This window comes from Oryx dammah, unplaced genomic scaffold, assembly GCF_014754425.2.
Source record: "Oryx dammah isolate SB20612 unplaced genomic scaffold, SCBI_Odam_1.1 HiC_scaffold_29, whole genome shotgun sequence".
In the NCBI taxonomy this organism is placed as follows: domain Eukaryota; kingdom Metazoa; phylum Chordata; class Mammalia; order Artiodactyla; family Bovidae; genus Oryx; species Oryx dammah.
This window is the reverse complement of record NW_024070213.1, coordinates 57,247,680-57,272,311: the sequence shown is the minus strand read 5'-3', so window position 1 is coordinate 57,272,311 and position 24,632 is coordinate 57,247,680. Positions and strand designations below refer to the sequence as shown.

Sequence of the window (24,632 nt, the reverse complement as noted above, 5' to 3'; positions counted from 1 at the left end):
GAAGCTGAAAATCCAATACTTTGGCCACCTGATGCGATGAGTCAACTCATTGGAAAAGACTCTGATGCTGGGAAAGATTGAAGGCAAAAGGAGGAGCAAGTGGCAGAGGATGAGATGGTTAGATAGAATCACTGACTTAATGGACATAAATTTGAGTAAACACTAGGAGACAGTGGAGGACAGAAGAGTCTGGCATTCTGCAGTCTATGGGATTGCAAAGAGTTGGACATGACTGAGAGACTGAAAAACAACAACCATATTTTGAAATGAAAATAGTGCATTAAATATAATACATTAATAAAAACAGTTTTAAATGTCTGTTTTAACTACTAGCACATTTGAAATTTTGTATGTTGCTCACTTATGAATAGTGATAACATATATGGTTCTACTTGCATGTATGAGAAACTATGTATGCATAAAGAATATCTGGAAACATCTTTAGTATTCACTAACAGACGCTTCACTAAATAAAATACGATACATCCACAGAGTGGAATATCATGTGACTAGGAAAAGGAATGAGACTAATAAGTACTAAGATGGGTAACTCTCCAATATAAAGTTAAAAAATAAAGCACAAAACAGATACAGGAAGTTAATGTTTGTGTTCAGTGTACATTGAAGAAATTTGGAATAAATTATATAAAGTTGGACATATGCATAGAATATTCCTGGAAGGGTACACAAGAAATTATTTCTAGTGCCTGGTGACTCAGACGGTAAAGCGTCTGTCTACGATGTGGGAGACCTGGGTTCGATCCCTGGGTTGGGAAGATCCCTTGGAAAGGAAATGGCAATCCACTCCAGTACTCTTGCCTGGAAAATCCCACGGACAGAGGAGCCTGGTAGGCTACAGTCCATGGGGTCGTGAAGAGTCGGACACGACTAAGCGACTTCACGTTCACGTTCATGTTCATGGTCCTAAAGAAACCTGAGAGGCCTGCATATAGCAAGCCAAGTAGCAACAGTTAGAACTGGACATGGAAAAATGGACTGGTTCAAAATTGGGAAAGGAGTATGTCAAGACTGTATATTGTCACCCTGTTTATTAACTTATATGCAGGGTATAGCATACAAAATACTAGGATGAATCACAAGCTGGAATCAAGATTGCCAGGAGAAAATCAACAATCTCAGATATGCAGATGATACCACTCTAATGGCAGAGAGTGAAGAAGAACTAAAGAGCCTTTTGATGGTAAAAGAGGAGAGTGAAAAAGCTGGCTTAAAACTCAACACTCAAAAACGAAGATCACAGCATCAGGTCCTATCACTTCATGGAAAATAGATGGGGACAAAGTGGAAACAGTGACAGATTTTATTTTCTTGGACTCCAAAATTGCTCCAAAATTAACTGCAGCCAAGAAATTAGAAGACGCTTACTCCTTGGAAGAAAACCTATGATAAAGCTAGACAGCATATTAGAAAGCAAAGATACCATTTTGCTGACAAAGATCCATATGGTTTTTGTCAGTAGTCAAGGCTATGGTTTTTCCAGTAGTCATGTATGGATGTGAGAGTTGGACCATAAGGAGGCTAAGCACTGAAGAATTGATGCTTTCAAATTGTGGTGCTGGAGAAGACTTTAGAGAGTCCCTTGGTTGGACAGCAAGGAGATCAAACCAGTCACTCCTAAAGGAAATTAGTCCTGAATATTCTTTGGAAGGACTGATGCTGAAGCTGAAGCTCCAATACTCTGGCCACCTGATGTAAAGAGTCAACTCACTGGAAAAGACCCTGGTGCTGGGAAAGACTGAGGACAGGAGGAGAAGGGGGTAACAGAGGATGAGATGGTTGGATGGCATCACCAACTCAATGGTCATGAATTTGAGCAATCTCTGAGAGATAGTGAAAGACAGAGAAGCCTGGCATTCTGCAGTCCAGGGGGTCACAAAGAGTTGGACACCACTTAGCAACTGAACAACAACTGTCCTAAAGGAAGGTAATTGTGGCTCAGTATCAGAGGTAGAGGAAGATTTATTTTTAACTCCACCTCTTTGCACTCATTAGCCAATGTCTTTACAATATGTATTCATTACCTATTCAGAAAAAAAAACACAATTACACATTTTCATTTTTTTCACAAAAAGCTCAAGAATTTCCCAAAGTCAGTTATGACAGCTTAACAACTTAGGTTAATTTTTTTTAAATAGAGCTGATAAACCATGGTGTCCTGCACACAGCAAGTGCCTAAGAAATATCCATTCATCTCCCTTCTCCACACTTGGACTAGTAGCACAGATACTATAACAGCACCTTTTTGTTTAGGGATGTCGGTAGGTGCTACCTTCATGTTATGGCTTTGGAGATGCCAAGTGTTAACTGGGATGAGGCTGCCCTGATCCTATGACATGAAGTTAGTTATCTTCCTCCAATAAATGCCAGAAATATGTTTGCTTATTTTTTATACCCCCTCATCAAAATGGAAGGCAGCTTGTATAATATATATCTTCACAGTTAGTGTGGTATTGTAAGCTGTCTGCAAATTTTATTACTACATTAAGGGCTGAAGCAAACTTTTCCAGTTATTACATTCTCTGTACTAACATCCTCACTCTCCTTGTCAGTCTCTTCATTCTTCGGCAGTTAAAACACTCTTTTATTTTCTGTATCAGAGACTCTGTGTGCCTTGCTAACCTCTTTGTCGACTTCAGTCACCTCTTCTCACTTTCATGAAGTTTGTTGATTGATTGCTTCTCACAGGGTATGGCTGGCTTTCCAGCTTTTTGTCTAAATTTAAAACACTGGAGCCATCCTTCAGAAAGTGCACAGCGTTCAATCAATTGCATTTGCTCATAAAATATCTTTTGTTTTTTGGAACAAAAGTCTCTTGATTCTGACTCCTTATTTCCATTCCCATTGCTTCTGCCTGAGTCCAGGTCCTCTTCATCTTGTCTGGAATATGTCAATTAGCTCTTAACTAGTCAGCATACTCTCAGACTCCCTACTAGCAGTCCATTTTCCACTTTACTGGTAAAATTTAAAAACAGAGTTCTGAAAAACAGATTTATGCATTCATTCGTTCATTCATCAAACATTTATTAAACAACTCCTTTGTGTCAGGCATCATGCTAGGAACTAGGAACACAAAGAAATATTTTTCCTATGCAGGCACTGTGAGCTTTGAGTCTAGTCCAGGGGGTCAATGAGTAGACGAACACATGATTTATAGTCCATGAGGGTAGGCCCAGCATGCCAACTGGTAGAAGCCAGTTTCTCAGTCTTTGCCACTTGATCAAATTGGAGAGAGGCAGAGGGATGTGTTTTAACACGCCCTCTCCAAGGCTGGACAAGTCATGCATAGCATATGTGATCAGTAAGGCTGAACAGATAGAGAGGAGCTGCAAACAACAGCATGAGGCAGTGAAGGGCCTAGTGCTCAGTTGCTTGGTTGTATCCGACTCTTTGCGACCTCATGGACTGTAGCCCACCAGGCTCCTCTGTCCAAGGAATTTTCCAGGCAAGAATACTGGAGTGGGTTGCCATTTCCTCCTGGAGGGGATCTTCCTGAACCAGGGATCGAACCAAATCTCTTTCATCGCCTGCACTGGCAGGTGGACATTTTACCACTAGCACCACCTGCAAAGGAATTTAGACTTTATTCTAAAGGTTTTAAGTAGAGTAGTCATATGATCAGATTTGTATATTATAAAGAGCATCATGGTAAGAGTTTCAGTAGTTCAGTTGCTCGGCCGTGTCCAACTCTTTGCCATGGCATGGACTGCAGCACGCCTGGCTTCCCTGTCCATCACCAACTCCTGGAGCTTGCTCAGACTCATGCCCATCGAGTTGGTGATGCCATCCAACCATCTCTTCCTCTGTTGTCCCCTTCACCTCCTGCCTTAAATCTATAATAACACACACACACATATATATATACTTTATACACACTATACTATATATAACACACATATATATACTTTATGCATACAGACATATAGAGCTTAGCAAAGTGTGTGCTCCATAAATATTATTATATATGTCATTGTATCAATATGTTATATATTAATGTACCATATATTGTTTCATATATTCTAATCTTCACTTTCCTGTCTGTCTTCATTTTCAGAGATTTAACTGTCTTTTCTTTCTTCTATTTGCCCTTATCCTTCCTGTCCCTACTCTTACCCTATTTTATCTCCCAACTTTTTGGCTCCCATCCCTTTCAAAATTGATTTAATAACCTCAAGAACTGTACACTACAATTAAGGCAGTTGCTGCTCCCTATCTTTCTCGTTTTGAGGCTCCCTATCAATCTTTACAGCTTTTTTAGGACTTCAATTTCTGTTCTGAAAAAGTGTTTTCTCCACACTTATTAGTTTTCCAGTTATTTGCAATATTGGTGCAAATAACCAGGGCTTATGTACCTAGTTCAGAAACACAATCCAAGTATGTACCTGTGCTGAAAGAATAATAACAGTTTGTAGAAGAAATGCCCTATATTTTATTTTATAAGGACTCTCAGCAAAAATTGTCAGTAGAGCTTTAAAAAATAAAAGGGCCCTGGTATAAGGAGCATATGAAAACTCAATTCACCTACTCCTTTTTCCACTCTGAGAAGTATCTCCTTCCAAAAAATTCCCAACTAGATGGGAATGTTCCTGACCCCACAGCGTGATTTGGAAAAAAAATCACAGGTTTTGAAGTCTGATAACTCAAGACACCTATGCTTTCCATTATTTCTTAGCTTTTCTCATCGTGTCTCCTGGTTTGTAAATTGCAGCGGGTATTCTTGGCTCTCAATGGTTTCCTCTTCCGGGAAGCCTTTCCCAAACTCACATCCATGTTCATTTCCCTTTCATACATCTTAGACCTTTTCTCTGAGGCAACTCTCAAGAGTTTCCGCCTTTCATTTAAGTATGTAATTATTGATGATCGTCTGCCCCTTATACTGGATTGTAGCTCCACCTGGCTAGAGAGCAGAGGCGCTGACCGAACCCCTGTATTCCCAGGCTAAACTCAGCCCTGTAAACCCAGTCTAGCCAAGTGCCTGGCATGCAAGAGGCAGTCAGCGAACAAATGGATGACAAAAAGGAAGCAGCCAGCGGCACCAGCGCCTCCCTGGCGCAGAGAGGAGCCGCCCAGACCCTCAGTTCCCGCCCTTCCCTCCCAGGCGCTTGGTTCAGGACTCGAACCCAGACACAGTACTGTCCCTGGCCCTGCCCTGTCAACTTGAGCCCTTCCTTGGGGAAGCGCCTCTCCTGGTGACGCCACTCAGAGGCGGGACTTCCGGCCGCCGAAGTTTAACAGTTCAGGCGGGAGCCGGAAGCCCAGCGCCGGAGCGGGCCGCGCTGAGGCCCCCGGTGTACGGCAGCTGAGAGGTGAGGTTCCGGAGGTTCCGGGGTAGGGCCCGCCGCCCGCCGTGTACTTGCCCGCTCCTGGTTCCCCACCCGCCCTCCGATCACCTCAGGGGGCGGGTCGGAGGTCCCTGGGCTCCCCGCGACCCAGCGGGTCGGGCAGGGGCGCGGCGGCCGGGTTGGCGCGGAAGTGCCCGGGAGCCGCGGGCCGGGGTCGCGCACCTCCGCCTGCAGCGGCCCCCGGTCGGGCCTGAGAGGTGGCCCGAGTCGACTGGGGCAGGTCGGAGGAGGCTCCGGGGGCTGCCTCGACTCCGGAAAGTTTTCCGCTTGCCAGCAGTCCCGTTAACCTTTTTGTAAACCTTTCAAATTCGACTCGTTTAGCAGGCGCTCGAATGCATTTAACAGGGTAACTCCAGTTGAGCAAGACTCCTGCGAGTAAAATGCATTTTGGGTGAAAGAAAGTTGGAGAGCTTTTGCTTAAGCTAAGTGTAGTGAGTTGTTTCTTGTAGCCGCGAGGCTGATAGTGTTACGGCCGTGTGTCCTGACAGCTCGCTTTTGATGGGAGCCTCTTTCTGAGGCTAATATGCCGCGCCCTTAAGTGCGCTCAGTTCTCAGAACACTGGTTGATGGGCCTTTCCCCTCTCTCCTTTGAGAGGAGCAAACAGACATTGAGTGACTCGGCCAAACTGACTGTCACCTAACTCTGGGGCAGGTCATCTGAGCCAGGAAAGTGATCTTTCCGCTACATCACACCGCTCAACAGGTGTGGTCTAAGATTACAGAAAAGACCTCTTTCAGTGTTTTTTCCTGGGTTTTCAGATGCTTTTCCAGCATTTCATTGTTGTTGAGAAGGAATCCAAAGAGCATAAGTTATAACATGTTAAGGCACCAAATTCAAACACTGTGTCTACATTTCAACAGATGACTAAGAAGGGCTTTTGGTAGAACTGTGTTTATCTGCTGAATGAAGCAGAGTGAATCATGTAAGTGACTTTTCTAGTTAACGAAATTTCAGCCTCATTATAAACACATTAAAATTTCAGCCTCTTGAGAGTTGAAAGACCCCTCTATTTTATTGTGTCTCTAAGTTGTCCTCCGAAATATACTTACAAATGTGATGTTTTTTTGATGACTTGGGAACCTGTGACATCACTTATGCTCTGCCACTCTCTTGACACTGTCCACACCAGGAAGATGTGAAGGTATATTTTTAGACCCTTCCCTTCCCTTCCCCTTTCTCCCAAGCTGTTGTTGACCATGTTTTTTTCTTACCCATCATGCATTACTATGTTTTTTGTCTTCTAGACTGCCTTGATTTGTGAAATCACTTTGTAAGAATTATGCATTCCAACCGTGTACCGTGAATAGATAACACAAGCGAAGGCATTGTGGATCAGGTGTTGGTATAGGAACTTAGTGACATCTTCTCAGGTTGTATTTGCTAATTTTAGAGTTATTTGGAAGATCTGCAGTGGTGGGATTCTAACCTGCAGGAGTGCTACAGTTTATCATATCTTTTTTTTTTTTTCAAGATGAGGAAGTTACCTATCCAACAGTTATTTGTTGAGTACCAACTGTGTGCCAGGAATGTTTGAAGACCAGTAATTAACAAGACAAAAATTCCTGTCCTCGAGATCTTTGTTTTCGTCAAGTCAAGGGCCACAGATGTTATGAGAATAAGAATTGCAGATAGCAGGAAGGGCCATGAAAAAATGTTAACAGGAGAATGGGGTGCAGAACAATTGGTTTAGCCATGGTGGTCAGAGAAGGCCTTTCTGAGGACGAATCATGAGCTGAGACTGGGATGATGTGAAGGAGATGACCATGGGAAATTGGGAAAGGTCATTTCTGGCAGACGAGGTAACAGAAACACTTGGAGGTGAGAAAGAAGGTCAGTGTGTTTGGTGGCCCCAGGGAAGAAAGGAAAGTTACGTCAGGCCAGTTTATGAAACACTCCGCACTAAGGAGGCTGCATTTCATTGTAATTGCTGTGGAGAGCCCTTGGGAAGGTCAACTAAGACTTTGATCTAGTTTACATTTTAGGAAGATCCATCCAGTAACTCATCTTTGTGGTGATCGCAGTCTCTGGGACACAAGTGAATGTGTGGAGCCACTTGTTTTGGATAAGATGCCTCATTTTAACTCTTTTTTTTGGTTTGTTTGTTTGAAACCTATTCTTAATTGTTTTTAAAGCATGTTGTTTTAAACAATTTGTAGGTGCAGTCATGCAGGAAAACCTCAGATTTGCTTCATCGGGAGATGATGTTAAAATATGGGATGCTTCATCTATGACACTGGTGGATAAATTCAACCCACACACCGCACCACATGTTATCAGCTCAGTGTGTTGGAGCAGCAATAGTATCCTTTAAAAAAAAAAAAAAGCCACTATGTTAAACATCCAGTAGCAGTGAAACTTTTGTGTGTGATCCATAATGAGAAATATGTTTGGCATAGCTGTGAAAGATATAATGAAATAGGAATTTAATAAACAATATGCCATATGATAGGGGCTTTCCAGGTGGCTCAGTATTAAAGAATCCACTTGCCAAGCAGGAAATGTGGGTTCAATGCCTGGATCAAGAAGATCCATTGGAAAAGGAAATGGCAACCCACTCCAGTATTCTTGCTTAGGAAATCCCATGGACAGAGGATCCAGGCAGGCTATAGTCCATGGGGCTGCAAAGATTCAGACATGACTTAGCGACTAAACAGTGACATATCATATAATTGAAAACTGAAATTCTCCATTGATTTCATTAAAAAAATTTACTTGCAACCCACTACATTTAAAAGCACTGCTATTAAAAATATATGTTAGCTACTAGATGCAGACCATAGAGTTTTGTATCAACAGTTCGTTATTGAATTAAATAGAATAAGGTAGGTAACGGTGGAAATAATCCTGAAAGTTTTGGAATAATGTTTTGCACCTACATTTGCATATTTGTGGATCTGGTTGGGAAATTCAAGACAGAACTTGAAGACAAAAGAAAAAATTGAGGGAGGAGATAAAAATTGTAGAACAGTTCCATGTTACTGATGTATTTCCTGTGTTTCTCTTCCATTGTATCTGTGTTGAAAATAGTCTTGTTTCCCAAAAAGATAGATAAATTATCTTGACTGAATTTTCCTAAGGTTTTTATGTTTCTGATTCCCACCCTTCCTGTTTTAGTAAATTTCTGTGTACTAGGTCACTTCAGTTTTGTCCAACTCTGCGACCCTACGGACTGTAGCCCACCAGGCTGCTCTGTCCATGGGATTCTTCAGCCAAGAGTACTGGTCTAGGTTGCTATGCCCTCCTCCAGGGAATCTTCCCAACTGTGGGATTAAACCCACATCTCTTAGGTCTCTGGCATTGGCAGGCAGTTTCTTTACCACTAGCTCCACTTGGGAAGCCCAGATTTATTTATTTGGCTTCTTTGAGTCTTAGTTGAGTCATGTGTGATCTTTTATTGCGGTATGCAGGCTCTCTGCAGGCTCTTTATTTGTGGTGCTCCCCAGTGGCATGCAGGATCTTAGTTCCCTGACCAGGAATCAAACCCATGTCCCTTCCATTGCAAGGCAGACCCTTAACCACTGGACTACCAGGGAAGTTCCTGGTGGATAAAATGAACTCATAAATAGGGATTTCTCAGTATCTCACTCCTAACATTTTGGGCCAGATAATGTTTTGTCATGGAGGCTTCCCTGTGCATTGTAGGATGGTTAGAAGCCTTTCTGACCTCTGCCAATGAGATACCAGTAGCCCCAGTGGTGACAGCTGCGAAGCATCTTTGGAATTGCCGCATATCAATTCTATGAGGGCCAGAATCATCCTCAGTTGAGAACCATTGCTGGAAACAAAGTACTGTTACTACCTTTTGTATGAAAATGTTCTGTATTCTTGGTATGGTAGAGATAATCATTGTTTTATGGAACTTATACACTGTTTCTTAAACAACAGATTAAGCTTGAACATGTATCTGATCTTATCAGTATCAAAGTAGTAATATTCTGTTTCCTGATGAAAGTAAAAATATCAAAGCTTTAAAATATGAATGATTCATGAACAAAAACATTAGACAGTTTTCATGCCCAGTCTAATTATTCTTGTAAACATATAACAAAAATGACAAGTTTTCTATTTGAATTAAACTTTCCTCTTCATCATTCCTTGATTTTGTATTAAAGTAGCAAAGTAAGTTACTTTGGCTCCCTGTTAATCAAACTCAAGTGAGGGGACTGCATTTTTGAAGCCTTCTGCAGATCTATAGTGGGGGGAAATGTTTAAAGAGAGTGACAAATATGTGATGTTGCTTCTATATTAGATTTTTATTATGTTTAGAGCTTAATTTTCCCTGTTACTACATAAAAGTACCAATTCTTAGTGATTATTTTTTATTCCAAGGAGTTTTATTAGGAGTTGGCATTTACTGATAAACCACGTAAAGGTCTAGCAACAAAACTGATGTGACTATGACTATGTGATGGTGTCCTTTGGGTTTTGGAAACCGGTTTTATTTCTGTAGTTTTCTTGTATAAGTACATGTGCACTGGAAACCTTTGTATAGTTTTATTCCTATTGAGGCTTTGATGCCTTCCATAGAGGTTAGTTACTGAAGCCCAAGGGATTCCCAGACTCAGATTTGGGGACCACTTAGCATGGATTCCAAGGACAGAGTTAATGGTGAGGTGCCGTGAAGATCAGTTTTCTTTTTTTTTTAAATCAGTTTATTATTTTTTTGGTCCTCCTGGTAACACTCCTCACTTTCTTAAGACTTCTAAAACTATGAGAAATGAATGGAGTAACTTGAGTATACTTTTGTAGTATCTTCGTTTAGTCCTTTCTTTAATATATTCTGTAGAGAAGAGTAACAGTAAACATAGGAAGAAGCCAAGGAAAGGGAAAATGATTTATTTTTCTCGGTGCTATAAAATCTAGATAGGTGGAAGTGATTTTGTTTGAATCATATATCATGATAAAATTACAGTCCATGATCTGTTCACAAAATAGCTGAATATTTTACAAATCACTTAAAGTAATGCAGTTTGGACTTGGTTAAAAGTGTATATTTAAACTTCTGATATTTTGTTTTGACTATCAAAATCAGGCTCTTGTTCTTGGTTGTATTATTGTGTTTAGTCATGTAAGTTTTAAAATACATTATTTTGTGTTTATTGATTATTTCACTTATTTATGTGAAATAAGGTAAATTTAATTTTAAATTATTAAATCAAATTTTAAATAATTCTTATTTTAATAATTTAAAATTGTATTTTAAATAATTTAAATTTAATTAAGCTGAAATAAAACGCATAGTTGCTGTGTAATCGCACTTACTTATATTTGCTACATACACTATAATATTCTTAATCCATTTAAAATTGAAATGCTCTATCCAAACATTCCAGTCCATTCCATTCCAGGAAATATCAGGCTTTATTTTTTAGTGGAAAAATAGGAGACTAATATGGACATTTGCTTCCTAGTTTAAACTGGTATCAAGCACTGCATTACTAAATAATTATCTTAAACCATATTTATAGAAGAAAAGGCTGATTCGTATTTGCTTGATGTTGCTTTTATCATGCTCTCATTCTTGAAGGATAAAATTAGACCTTCTGGCCTACTCTTTGAAAATGGGGTAGTATTTCACACGGGTTAAATAGCTTTCAAGTGATAGCAAAGTCAAAAAGGATAGTTCTTCCCTGCAGTAGTAAAGAGAATTAGTCTTAGTAATTAGTAATCTGAGCCAGTTTTGAAAGCTAATGTATCAACTATATTCATTGTTTGTCTTCTTAGTTTAGTTTGCTTGCTTTTATCACTACATTTCTTTATAATGATAGTCGAGTGCTAGAGCTGCTCTTGGATTGTTTGATGCTCCATAACTCTTGATTTAGACAACTTTCTAGTGACAGCATCTTCCAGTGGTGACAAAATAGTTGTTTCAAGTTGCAAATGTAAACCTGTCCCGCTTTTAGAGCTTGGTGAAGGGGTAAGTGATTTTTTTTTTAACTTTTAAAAATCTTAGTCTTGCTTGCGTGGTAATTGCTTATTTATTATGGTGCTAACAACTAAATATAAAGGAGTTTAAAAGCATTATTCTTAACCTGAGCTTAAAATAATACAGTTAACACTTGAAGGTGAGATAAGTGTGCTTACTGATACATCTTTAGGTAAAATAATATTGGATCCTAGGGGAGCAATCAAGGACTTAGATTTTGTCAGCTAGGTAGCATCTCCATTTTCCCTCTCCATTGGAGGTTTCCTGGTATTGCTGTGACCTTTTAGGACTGTTCCACCAAGGTTCCTAGGTTAATCTGACCAAAAGAGTCCTAATGATGTAGCCCTTCCCTTACTAACAATGGGCTCAGCACCATCAGCTAAAGACCCTTATCTGATGGTGACCTTCTGCTTTAGCTTCGGTCCAGTGGGTACTGCCTGAGCCTCTCCAAGCCGTCCTGTAACAGAACGGGCTTTGTCAAAATGAGCTTTGGTCCCAGAGCATTTAAATGAATTTCTCACTATGTATCCTCACCCTTTTGTTTCATAAGTTAATCTCTCTGATATAGGATAATACTGGCTTTTTCATTTCCAATCACACACTTCTTAAAATTTGTTTCCATTTTAAATAAAATCTAAATAAAAAGGAATATATAGTTGGTGGTTCTTTTTTTAAGTTTCAAAGTTTTATAGTGGACTCTAAACCATAATGAATTGTCATGATTTTATACACTGGAGTAGATAAGATGGCCTAATTAGTAATTGTTCTACTCCAGTTGCTTTGGAATGGTACACAGCAGGACCACACAATATAAATTCATCTAACATATTAATAAAAATGACTTAGAATTTCTAGCAGTCCTTTTATTTCTAGCAGTCCTTTCCTAAAGGTGTCTGGTAGGATTGACCTCAGCATCAGTTCCAGCCCACAGGTGATGGAGACTGGGACAGATAGAATGTGTGTTAAGGGTAGGAACGGCACTTGCCTTTCAGCCTCGGTAAGTGGAGTTGAGGCATGTGGGATCTAGTTCCCGGACCAGGGATTGAAACTGCACCCCCAGAGTACCACTAGGCGGTAAGGTAAGCTGTACTCTCCAAGAGCAGGCAGAACACCGTAGTCATTTTTGGATCTTCAGATCATGTCCAAGTTGATCAGCGAACATTTGTTGAATTAAATATCGACATCAAAACAGTTTTGATTTGGGGACTGCCCTGGTAGTCCAGTGGTTAAGAATCCTCCTTCCAGGACAAGGGATGCAGGTTCGATCCCTGGTCCAGGAACTAGGTCTCACATGCCTCAACAAAAGACCCTGCATGCTGCAACTAAGACCTGACACAGCCAAAACAAATATAAAGCCAAAAAACAAAAACAATTTTGATCTCCACTTCTGCCACTGTTTAAGGTGGAACTTTATTTAAAGTCCATATTAATTTTCTTTGATTTTATATTTTACCTCTTTAAAGTAGACAGATTGGTCTTGACAGTATGATAATGGATATGATAACCTAGAAATTTGACCTGATGTTTTCTTTAGATTTTAAAGTTCTACCCATTGCTTTTGTCTTAGGGTACAGGATTCCTGTAATAACCAATTTCCATTAATTATTTAAGTTCATTACCTACATTAATAATATATTAACATAAAAATCCTCTCTCATTAGGGTAAGCAGCTAAAAATATAGGTTTTGTTCTGAGCCCTTATGAATAATTTCAGTTGTTTTTGATGATTGGAATTTTAATATATTGATCTTTGATGGATGCTATTCTTATCTATTTTATTTGAAGGTAAACTCCTGATCTGCAGTAATAACCAGATTCTAAATTTTATTAGTCTATTTAGACCAAAGTCAATTCCTCAAATGATGTCTGCAAGAGAATTATAGTGACTGTACTTAAATATTGATGTAATGTGCCCCAATATTTTTTTGTGTTAATAATTTTGACTCGGTTAGAATTTCAAAGCTGGAAGAAACCTTGGGGGAGAGAGAGGGGGTCATCTGCACCCTTTTAAGAATCTGGTGCTCTCTTGAGCAGAGGATGTTTTTGAAAAGCATGGACTATCAATAACAGTAGGTCTGGTCCTCATCTTTCATTTCTCAAAGGTAGAAATGTAGGCTCAGAAAGATGAGATTACTTGCCTAGAGCTACGTAATTTGCCTTCAGTCACAAAATGTACCCTTTGGAATTAATTTCTATTGCCCCGCCTTATGGTGTTCAGCTGGAGTGGGAATAATTAATGTAACTATATAGTGTATCTGAAAGTTAATAGGAAAAAACAGCAACCATGCAACATTGTAGCATAGTTACTGATGAGACCACCAGATAGATGACAGGCATACGTACTCATTGTGAGAAAACTTGGTTACCACTGTATTTTCAGCCATTTGTTCTAAAAATATTTATTGAACATGGATATGGTCTTTGCTCTAAGGAAACTGACATTCTGGTGAGAGACAGAATAAACGAGTAAACAGTACCCAGTGATAGTGGTAAGTTGTTAATGCAGAGAGCTGAAATACGTTATTGAGTTAGCAGGTTACATTAGGTGGGGAAGGGGTCTTCTGAAGTTGTGGTATTTAAGTTGATATCTATTGATCAGGTGAAGTCATTCAAGCCAAGGTTCAGGGGAATTGACTTTCCAGGCAAGAATAGCTGTGTAGAAGTCTGGAGGCAAATACAGTGTTATTACATTTAAGGAATGGAAGATGGTCCTTGTGCCTAGAGAATCAGTGGGTGGGGAGGAAACTGGTGAGGGACCAGTTAAGAAAGGGCTAGATGAATAGGGCAATGAAAGCCAGGTTGATGAGTTTGGAATTTAGGTGTGATTGGAAGCCACTGATGATTTTAAAATAAGACACACATGATCTGATTTACATTTCATAAAGGTCACTCTATGTATAGAACATGGTATGTAGGGAAGCAAGAGTGCAGGGCAGACAACCAGTTAGGAGGCTGCTGTTGTTCTTTGACAAGTTTTGGATCAGGGTGCTTGCAGTGACGGTAGATAGAGTGGGGCCCCTGTGGGGTATATTTTACGGTTGGACTTTAGAGAACTTGCTGATAGACTGAGTGGAGGGAGAACGAGGAATCAAGGTTCCTTCTGAACTTCTGTCTTGAGTATCTGGATGAGTGGGGCCTTACAGTGCGGGGGAAGAGTGTAGAGTTAGTTTCTGATGACAGGATGTTTGAGACTTGGTCCATTTTGGGGAGAGGCACTGTGACTTGGGACTAGTATCTTGTCCTCTTTATAAAACTTCCCCCCTTCTGTAAATTGAAGGATTTAAACTAGGCATTCTTCAAAGTCTCCTCTACCTTTAGAATTTTCTGAGCTGTGGGTTGATTTTAATTTGAGATATTCTGTGGAGTATAAGAGCAGGTGTTGTTAAAGAGACAATATGCAGGGCAAGTAAGCCCTAAAGGGACTCCGAGACGTGGTGGTTTCCTAAGCTTCCTCGGTCACCACCTTTCTGTGGAAAGAACATGAATCTGGTTGATTTCCTTAAAGCCATTTTGAACACTTTGCAGACTATTGAATCCTTGTGGAAGATGATGAGAGCTGAATCTTTAGTACAAGAATGGACATGTCTATAGCATTTCCCTCAGATGTTTTTCATGTGCTTACTAAGTGTTGGATGAGAACTGAAAGTCAGCTCTGGTCTTGATTAACTTAACATGACTTTTTTTTTTAAATAGCAAAAGCAGACATGTGTCAGTTTAAATTCAACGTCTATGTATTTGGTAAGCGGAGGCCTAAATAATACTGTTAATATTTGGGATTTAAAATCAAAAAGAGTTCATCGATCTCTTAAGGTAAGTAACTTAAAAAAAAAAATCTTTACAGAAATGTGTTTATTAGTAATTACCAAAATTTAATTTTGAGCTTTTATGATAAAAATAAGCAGCTTCAGAATGAAGTAAGATTTGTTAGGGAATATAAAGATGTGTAGCCAAAAGCTTACTTTTTTGAGTTTATTTTTCCTTCCAGGTATGTTACTGTGTTATTGTGTTGCTGGGGTTAAAACTTTTTCCTTATTTTTTCACTTTGTTCTGCTCTTAAGTGGACCACTTCCTTCATTTTTTAAAAAAATATGGTTTATTGTCATTAAAGATCTTTTTAAGGCTCTTGTGAAAAAATGAGAGGGATTTCGGGATGATAGTATTCAATCTGGTAATCGGTTTGGAGATACGGCTTCTTAGTTCTCTGCTGCTATTTGTGTTATTTTTGTGTGTATTTTCATCTTGGTAATAAAATGTTTCTAGAATAATTTACTATTTATAATTAGTGTTTCTTTAAATAGCTTTTGCAGTTTCAGAAAATGAAAAGAATCACTGTGAAAGCCTCTGGTTGTGATTGCTTTTTTGGACTTCTATCGTTTTGGTATTTGGAAGTTCATCTTTAAAATTGTTTTCAATTTTTGTCTTCAAAAAAGTTTTAATATGTGAAATTTTAAACATATTTTATATACACACACACATACCTACACAGAGAAAGAATTTCCTAAAATGTAAAGCCATCTCCTGGCATGCTTTAGAGACCATTTGAGAAAGTTGTAAAATAAGTGGAATATTATAGCTACAATTATTGTTATTACATTAATTATTAGATACAAAGATTGGTTTGTTTCTGTTATTAAGATGTGACATCAAATTGTTAAAACTATGCTGACCACTGTGCTCTTAGGCTGCTGCCTTTAATTTAATCTTGGAAAACATAATCCTTGTGAACTCAGTTTGTTCTAAACTAAACGGTTTTATTTCCTCAAAGTGGATTCCCCTATGGATCAGGGAGACGGTGCTAGTATAATGGGAGGAAAATAAGCTTGAATCCAAGCTTTGCCACTGGCAGTTTTGTGAGCTTGCAGTTTGTTAACCTTAGTTAACTCATCTGTAAAATAGGAAAAATGACTGCCTCCCATGCTTGTTCTAAAGATTAATAATAATTAAAACTCCGGCCTAAGTTGGTACTCAACAGACGGAAGCAGCATCTATCAAGTCTCAAACATGCTTTCTCAATTTGGCTTTGGGGCTTTTTTTTTTTGGCTCTCTTCCATTTTGCAGTGTTAGGTTTCATTCTCTTTCCCCTAACTTACCTCTTAATCGCTTTCTTTAAGGTTGAAGTCAGGCTTCCTGTCTTCTGGAAAGCTTCCTTTGTCAACTCAGTTCATAGTGATGCCTCTTTTGCTTTCCTCTGACTCTCTGCCTCTGCCAGTCATTTAGAATTCATTCTGCCATTTGCATGTTTACTTAAACGCCCTGTCTTCCCAATTGAACAGTAATATTCTCAAGGGCAGGGACTCTCATAATAGTCAACTTGCAATAAATGTTACTTGTCAGTGGAAGTGAATTCTTTATGTAGGCATAATGCCATTTGGAAAATTACCTTTCCTTTTTGTCTTGTTTCATAGTGCCTGATCATTGTTATGGTTATGAAAAATAAATCTTTGTTCCCTGAAAAGACTTGGTGCTGATCAGATAGTTTACTATTCATTTGTGTACATTTTTTTTTAAAGATTATTTTGAGGAAAATGTTAAACAAATATTAGATTGACAAATATATAATGTTTACAAAAAAACATGAAAAATATGCTGTTTGAAGGTTGTGTGGCATTCTATTTACTGTCATTTCTTTCATTCAGGATCATAAAGATGAAGTAACTTGTGTAACATATAATTGGAATGACTGCTACGTTGCTTCTGGATCTCTCAGTGGTGAAATTATTTTGCACAGTGTAACCACTAATTTATCTAGTACTCCTTTTGGTCACGGTAATAACCAGGTACAGTATGGGTTTATTCAAAATAAAGTTGATAAGAGATTTTTAATTATCTTACATAAGGCAGTGAATTTAAGTTTTTAAAATTAAGTATTTAAAATTTGCACTTAGCATGCTGGAAAAACTTACAGGTATCTATTTTTTAATGGTAGTATTTTAAAACTAGTGTATATTAGATGATGGAGCTTATATGAGTTTAGTTATGCTTTGAATGGTCACATGCTCCTAGAACTTAACTACAGATAAAAAACACAAATAATTATTAATAGATTAAGCGTAAAACATGGATATTAATCTATGGCATTACAATTATAGAAGTATTGAATAACTTAAACTATGTCAGCTACAAGACCGATACTTACGTTCATAAATACTCTGATGGACATGAAGTATTTGTTTTTAGGCACAGGGCAAATAGAGTTTTCTTTTTTGTTTGTTTCAAGTATGTGATAGTTACAATACCAAGGCATATTTATGTATTTCAGGTTAATACAGGAGTATTTAAGGAAATACTTTATATTTTATAAAGGAAATACTTTATAAATGCTTTTATAAAGCAAAATTAGTCAGTTACTGAATTTTTCTTTATAAAAAATTAGTCTATAAAATTCTTAAAAGAATAAATTTAGTTTCTCAAGAAATCTAGTTCTTGACTAACTTTCCATGAAATTATCCACAGGAATTTCCCATAAGGTGCAAGTTCTTTTATTCTTACTTTTTATTGTAATCACTTTGGCCATAAGTATTTTTAGGTAAAATATGGGAGCGCTCCAGTTTTGAAAAGCCTTAAAATCATTCTTTGAACAGTTTATGTTTAGTGTTCAAGGAAAATTTAACGAGTATTAAAAATATACAGAAAAAAGTCTTTTCTCAGATTTCAGGTATATTGAGGTAATAGAGATATAAATGATGAGGTTTATGAGAAAGTGAGAGATTGTTGAGAAACAATCTTATGATCATTCAGAACAGAGAAAAAACGATCTGATTGGGAATAACAGAGAGAAAATTGAAGAAAGGGACAGTTTCAGCTGGGTCTCAGGCTAGGTCTAAGGGTTTGGTTTTGTTTTGCTACTGTGTAATTTGATTCTGCCTTGTGCTGGGTTTAGCTCTTTGCATGTCCACAGAGTAGTTGGAACTGTGTCTTGTTTCCTTGTCCTCAGCTGTTGTCTAACTTTGTGCCTTACATGGGAAAGATCGCCAATAAATATGTGAGTGGATGAGCACATTTAAAGATAAAGATTTTAATACATTAATAAAGAACTTTGGGAGAGGAGTATTTTATTTGGAGGAAATCATACAAACAAAAATAAAGAGAAAGGAAAGTATATGGGTTTTATATAGGGCTAATGTGAGAAAAAAGAAAAGTAAGTAGGAGCTAATGTTGATATGGGACTTTGAATGCCAGACCGAAGGCTTGGCTTTTATTTTGGAAGACAGGGAACTAGTCAGAATATTTTGATTAGTTGAATGTCAGAACCATAGAATCCTTGAACTGAAAAAAGCCTTTAGAGGTAATCTCATTTTCTGCATTTTATGGATGAGGATAAGTGATTTACCACAGAGAATGATTAATATGGCCATAAAGATAGGAAGTAATCTTTTGTTTTTGTAATTTTTTGGTTATTTTTATTATAACTGAGACATAAAACCTAAGCCCATAGATATTGAAACTATTGGAAAAAAAATCTAGTGTTCAAATAGATGATTTGCTTTTTAAAGAAACAGAGTAGTCTTCTCCTTCTTCTTCTTCTTTCATCTCCTTCTTCTTTTCTTTCTTCTTTTCCTTCCCCTTCCCCTTCCCTCCTTCCTTTTCTCCCTCCCCCAACTTTCCTTCTCCTCTTCTTCCTTCTTTCTCTTCTTCTTCTTTGGAAGAAGCATGATATATTAGAAGCATGATAAGTTTAGATGTATAAATTCTGGGTTGACTTTTCAGTAACATAAATATTAGGTTAGATACTGCCATGTATTTAAGTTTTTACTGTATTTTACTAGAGAGTTTTGGTTATTGCTCTTTCTCTTATTCTCTGTAAAATATTAAAGTTTTAAAAATTGAGATATGTACAAGATACATACAATAAAGTACTTATATCTTAAATATAAAACTTGATGAATTTTTATACATGCATACACCTGTATAACTGCATCTTACCAAAATCAAGATACAGAACATGTCTGACATACCATAGGTCTCCCTCTTAACCCTTTCCAGTCACTACCTCATATTTCTTAAAAGAATTGTATGTGTCTGGTGTCCTGGTCTTCATTATGTTTGTTGCATGGAATAGTAATTTATACTGCTTTAATTCCTGTGAAGTTTCCATTATAAGGATATACCACCATTTATCCACTCTACTATTGATGGATGTATGAGCTGTTTCTCATTTGTATCTATTGTGGGAAAGCTACTATGAATATTCTCATATGAGTCTTTTTGTGGATATGTTTTCTTTCCTCTTGAGTAAATATTCAGGGGTGAAGTTGCTGAGTCTTAGGGTGGGCATTAAGTTTTACTTCATTAAAAATTGTCAAAAAGTTTTTAAAGTGCTTGTGCCATTGTATATGTCTATAAGCAATGTATGTGAGATTCAGCTGTTCCACGTTTTTGCTCATATCAAGTATTGTCTTGCTTATTCACTTCAGCCACTTTAATGGTTGTGTAATTGTATCTCATGGTGGTTTTAATTTGCATTTCTCTGTTGAATGAGTTGGGCACATTTTTGTATACTTTCTTTTGTGAAGTGACTATTCAAGTCTGTTCCTTTTTGTTTGGGGTTGTGTTTTTCTGATTGATTTATAGTTTCTTCTGTTTTCCAGATGGAGTCATCCTTTGGATATACATGTTGCATATGTCTTCTCTTTTAGCCTATGGCTTTCCTTTTCACTCTCTTAATGCCTTTAAAAAATGAACAGAAGTTCTTACATTTATGTCTATTGTGCTCCATTTCAAAGTAGTTTTTGTATGTGGTGTGAGATGGGATTCATCTTTCCATACAGGTATATGCTTATGCTAGCATTATTTATTGCAAAGACCATTTGACTGCCACTGGGGTAAGTGTAGGTGATGAGAGGGTTTGGAGAACATTCCAGGTAGAGGTTATTTTGTGTTTCAAGTGTATACAATACTAGTGTATTGTATTTCAAGGGAATGTTTAATGCATTCCCTCCAGATTAACCAGTTGTAACTTGACCTCAGTGACCATAATTTGTGTTTTAGAGCAATGTAGAGTAAGGAGAGCGTTAAGAAGGTGAAGAAATCAAACTGGAGCATGTTGGTTTTTTTCTCTTTTCCTGGAACAAATGTTTATATATTTTTCATGTACTATATTATTTCATTTTTCTCTACACCATTAAAGCAGAGTGCGTGGGCTCTCTGTAAATACCAGTTGGTCTCTATGTATGTAAGTATGCAGTCTGTTTTCTTAGTGAAGAAAGTCGATGTTATGATTCTGCATATTTACATTTCCATTTTGCAGGCAGCATAATTGACATCTATGGAGTTTTAAAAATTGATTCCTCAAAATTCATTTAAGTTTTCAAGTATATTAAATACTCATTGTAGACATTCAAACAACGTTCATAAAAATTTCAACTCTAAAAATTGACGTAATCCAATTCCAGTATACTGCCATCCAGCCCAGTTCCTATGCTGATCAGTTTTACTATAGGGTTTGGGTTATTGAGAAAAATAGTAGGTAGGGCACATCTAATGATTAAATTTAAAATTTCTAATTTTGTTTCTATGAGCAATCAAGAATTTGAAATCTTTAAAAATCATCAAATTGCTTTCTTAGCAAAAGTGACATAACCACGGTTCTCACTGAATCTTTATACTGAATTTCATATTAGAAATGAGATTGCCTGAATATATTTAGAATCTTACTTTGAAGTGTCTGAGCTGAATTGAAGCTATTAGTTTTCTGTGGATCACAGTGTCTGTCTGCAGGGGCAAAAAGCCTTACTGCTTCTGTAGAGCTGCCAGGGCTGACGCACTCCTTAGATTATAATTGCAAGTCACTATTTGGCAAGTTCAGCAGTTTAGGCTCACCAATAGGTTAGGTTAACCTGTGTTGCCTTTCTCAGACTTCAGCCTTTTTGAAAGCAGTTAAAATGTGGATATTTTATTGATTCCTTAGATTTAAAAGTGATCTTTAAATGTAATATCTGAGATTTTAAATATAACATTTTCAGTGTATGTTAAATAAGTCCATTTTCTTCAGTGAAATTTTTCACGTTTTAGGTATAGATTCTGTAAATATTAATAAGCATTTAGAGTATAGAGATCTGGTAAATAATTATTAATTACATTTTAGAAATAATTATTTTATCAAAAATGAGTTTAATTCCAATTTGGTTGACTTGGTTGACTGGTTTTGTTTATATCTGAACTTTGGCACTCAAGAAGTTTGACTTACTGCAAAACTTTGTATCTAGAGTAGTGGTTTCCTTTATGTTATATGGGGACATTGGTATACAGTTGTGTATTATGGTATAAAATGTCCTTGATTATCTCAATATATTTCCTTAGTATTCATCCACTTTTCTAGCCTTTATATTATGTATTCGAGCAGTTTTGTGATTGACATGTTGGTGTAAAACAAACTTCCATATCTTTATATATTGCTTCTTAAAGTATCATTTTGTCCTTTTGTTTTTCTCTTCTAAATTTTCTTTAATAGGAAGTGATTTGAAGAATGTTTTCTTGCAGTTTATCTGTATAGCTTTGTCTTCCTTCCATAAATTTATAATTGTTCCATTGGTTCAGTCTTCTGCTTTTTCTTATTAGTGTTCTATCCTAGGTATTCGCATATTGGTAGTGTTCACAATTATAATTTTTAGTGTCTATATAATATTCCATTGTTCAAATGCCACCGTTTATTTAGATAATCCTATTCTTTAGGTAGTTCCCCAATTTTTATAATCACAGTGACTAACGTATGTTAATACTATTTCCATAAGTATATGTTTTCTGCTTTTGACGTTTTCTTTGAGATTAAAAATTCTCTTTCAATGTAACTCTATAGCAGGCTCACATTTTCTTTCCTTGAGGAGTTAAAAGTGTGTTATTCTTATCATTTTTGGTCTCAAATGTCTGATCATAATTTAAGTATTTTTTTCCTTATAAGTTACTTGTTCCTTTTCCTGTATGTGCAGAGGATTTTTTTTCCTTTTAAAATCCAGTAATTCTACTAGATTGCATCCTGGTGTTGGTTATGCTGTATTGCTATTTTTAGGTACATGGTATGATCAGTTAATATGTAATTTCAAATTTTTTTTCTTTCAGGGAGTTTTCTTAAATTAGTTTTTAGTATTTGATATTTTCTTTATCTTTGTTGAATCTTCTTCAGTGATTTGGAACTTTCATATTATTTTTAACTTTTTTCCTTATTTTTGATTTTTAAAAATTCTTTCCTTTTGACCTATCTTTAAGGTATTTTTTGTTACATTTATTCATTCTGTATTTCTTGTACATTTAATGAAGGCTATGTAATGTAGCCTTCTTTTCTTGTTTTTTTTTTTTTTAGCCTTCATCTTTAGGATTAATTCTTTTCCAAGTTCTGACATCTCATTTTTGAGTTTTCTAATTCTGACTTACATTGTTTTTTTTAATGTCTTGTATCATTTTACTGTCTTTTTGGGCATCTGTTGAGAATGCCTTCTTTCTTGTTCTCTTTGTTCTCATAATAACTTTATCTGGGGTTCGTCTGTGAAGTCAGTTTCCCTCAACTCCACAACAGAGATGGAGTTTAGAGGGTAGCTCTTCTGAGATCGCTTGATTTTGTTCTGCTCCCGGACTTGTGAGTTTTCACTTTGCTTCGACTATCTTGACTCTAACCTGTTCAGGTTCGTTTCCACTGCTAGTAGTGTCTCCTCAGTATGGAGCCCTGACCTGGGAAGGAGGTGCCTTGGCTGGACAGTTTTGGGGGTGTTCTAGCCCTTCAGACCTTTCTGCAAACTCCTTGGACAGAACTACTAATGGTGATTCTATGGATATTCCTGGTTTAGCTGATATTGTCAGATTGGCCACCACACTTTCCCATGGATACATTTTGGCTATGTGGGGCTTTTCCTGTTCTCAAATCTTTTTCAGTCCCTATAATTTCCCTCTGCTTCCTCCTGCACAGATACTAATAGTATGAAGGACTATGGCTGTTAAATGTTTGATCTGCTAGGGTATTTTGGCGCTCATGAGGATACCTGAAATGGTCTAGTTTTACTGTAAATGTTGTTCATGGGGTTTTAGTTTTGCTATCTGGTTTGCTATCTATAACACATACACATTCACACATTATACTTACAGTCTGTGCTGGGATTCCCAAGACCAAGTTTGATGATTCACTGGGAGGACTCACAGGACTCAGTGTAGAGAGGTGATGTTCATGGCTATGATTTATTACAGTGGAAAGATGCAAAGCACATGAGCAAAGGGGGAAAGGTGCATAGCGTGAAGTCCCAAGGAAACCAGGCATGAGCTTCCAAGAGTCTTCTCTCAGTGGAGTAGATGTATTTAATTTTTCCAGGATCAATTGTGACAGCATGTATGGAATATGGTTTACCAGGGAAGCTTGTTAGAGACTGATTGGCCAGGGACTTTGTTGGAGGCTGGTTATCTTGACATCCTTTGCCTAGCATGTACTGAAATTCCAAATTCTAATAAGGATAGCAGGTGTTCATCCATGGTTCACTCATAAACCATATTTTTTGCACAAGCAGTTTGGGCACAGTGAGCCACTCTTTATCAGTCAGTGAGCCACTGCCTTCAGTTAGGGTGGTGGGAACCCCCCAAAAATCCAAGTTTGAAGACTCCAGCCAAGGGCCAATCTTGAAAGCAGGACTTTATAAGGATAAGCAGTCTTAGGCCTGCTTGTGCACATATACACACACAAATAGAGGGACTTAGGGAGATTGAAAAACTCTGCCACGGTTGTAACCTCTATCTTCTCAGAGTCCTCCAGTTACAAGGACTTTAGGCAAGACCGAATTACATTCAGATTTCCAGCTTTGAAGAAGTTTTTGCTGCAGTGGTATGAAGGGTAGATAGCAAGACACTGAGAATGGAAATAGGCAGGAGGAGCCTGGTGGGCTGCAGTCCATGGGGTCGCTGAGGGTCAGACACGACTGAGCGACTTCACTTTCACTTTTCATTTTCATGCATTGGAGAAGGAAATGGCAACCCACTCCAGTGTTCTTGCCTGGAGAATACCAGGGATGGGGGAGCCTGGTGGGCTGCCGTCTATGGGGTCGCACAGAGTTGGATACGACTGAAGTGACTTAGCAGCAGTAGAAGCAGGTAACAGATGATTGGTGCTTGAAAGGAGACAAGTGAGTGAAGAAGAGGGAGGAATGGAGTTGAAGGGATACTGTATATATTAATATTTATGAGAATGTGTTATGTGTATAAAAGGCTTCCCCGGTGGCTCAGTGGGAAAGAATCCTTCTGCTAATGCAGGAGACATGGGTTCAATCCTTGATCCAGGAAGATCCCCTGGAGAAGGAAATGGCAACCCACTCCAGTATTCTTGTCTGGGAAATTCCATGGACAGAGAAGCCATGTGGTTGCAGAGAGACACAAC

General features: G+C 37.7%; 1 protein-coding gene across 4 annotated transcripts in view; it reads left to right on the top strand.

Annotated features, from left to right (window-relative positions):
- The first annotated feature begins 5,197 nt into the window (after positions 1 to 5,197).
- Positions 5,198 to 24,632, top strand: part of NEDD1 (NEDD1 gamma-tubulin ring complex targeting factor) — a 45,537-nt gene continuing 26,102 nt past the window's right edge. Inside the window, exons 1-5 of one of the 4 annotated variants that reach the window (XM_040232773.1) lie at positions 5,198 to 5,324; positions 7,518 to 7,661; positions 11,184 to 11,278; positions 14,981 to 15,097; positions 16,924 to 17,064. In XM_040232773.1, the coding sequence (XP_040088707.1) occupies positions 7,526 to 7,661; positions 11,184 to 11,278; positions 14,981 to 15,097; positions 16,924 to 17,064 (489 nt within the window). In that variant the 5' untranslated portion in view covers positions 5,198 to 5,324; positions 7,518 to 7,525. Of the gene's footprint in view, positions 5,325 to 5,604; positions 5,707 to 6,088; positions 6,284 to 7,517; positions 7,662 to 11,183; positions 11,279 to 14,980; positions 15,098 to 16,923; positions 17,065 to 24,632 lie in introns of those variants that run through there. The other 3 variants (XM_040232774.1, XM_040232771.1, XM_040232775.1) reach the window with 3 other exon arrangements.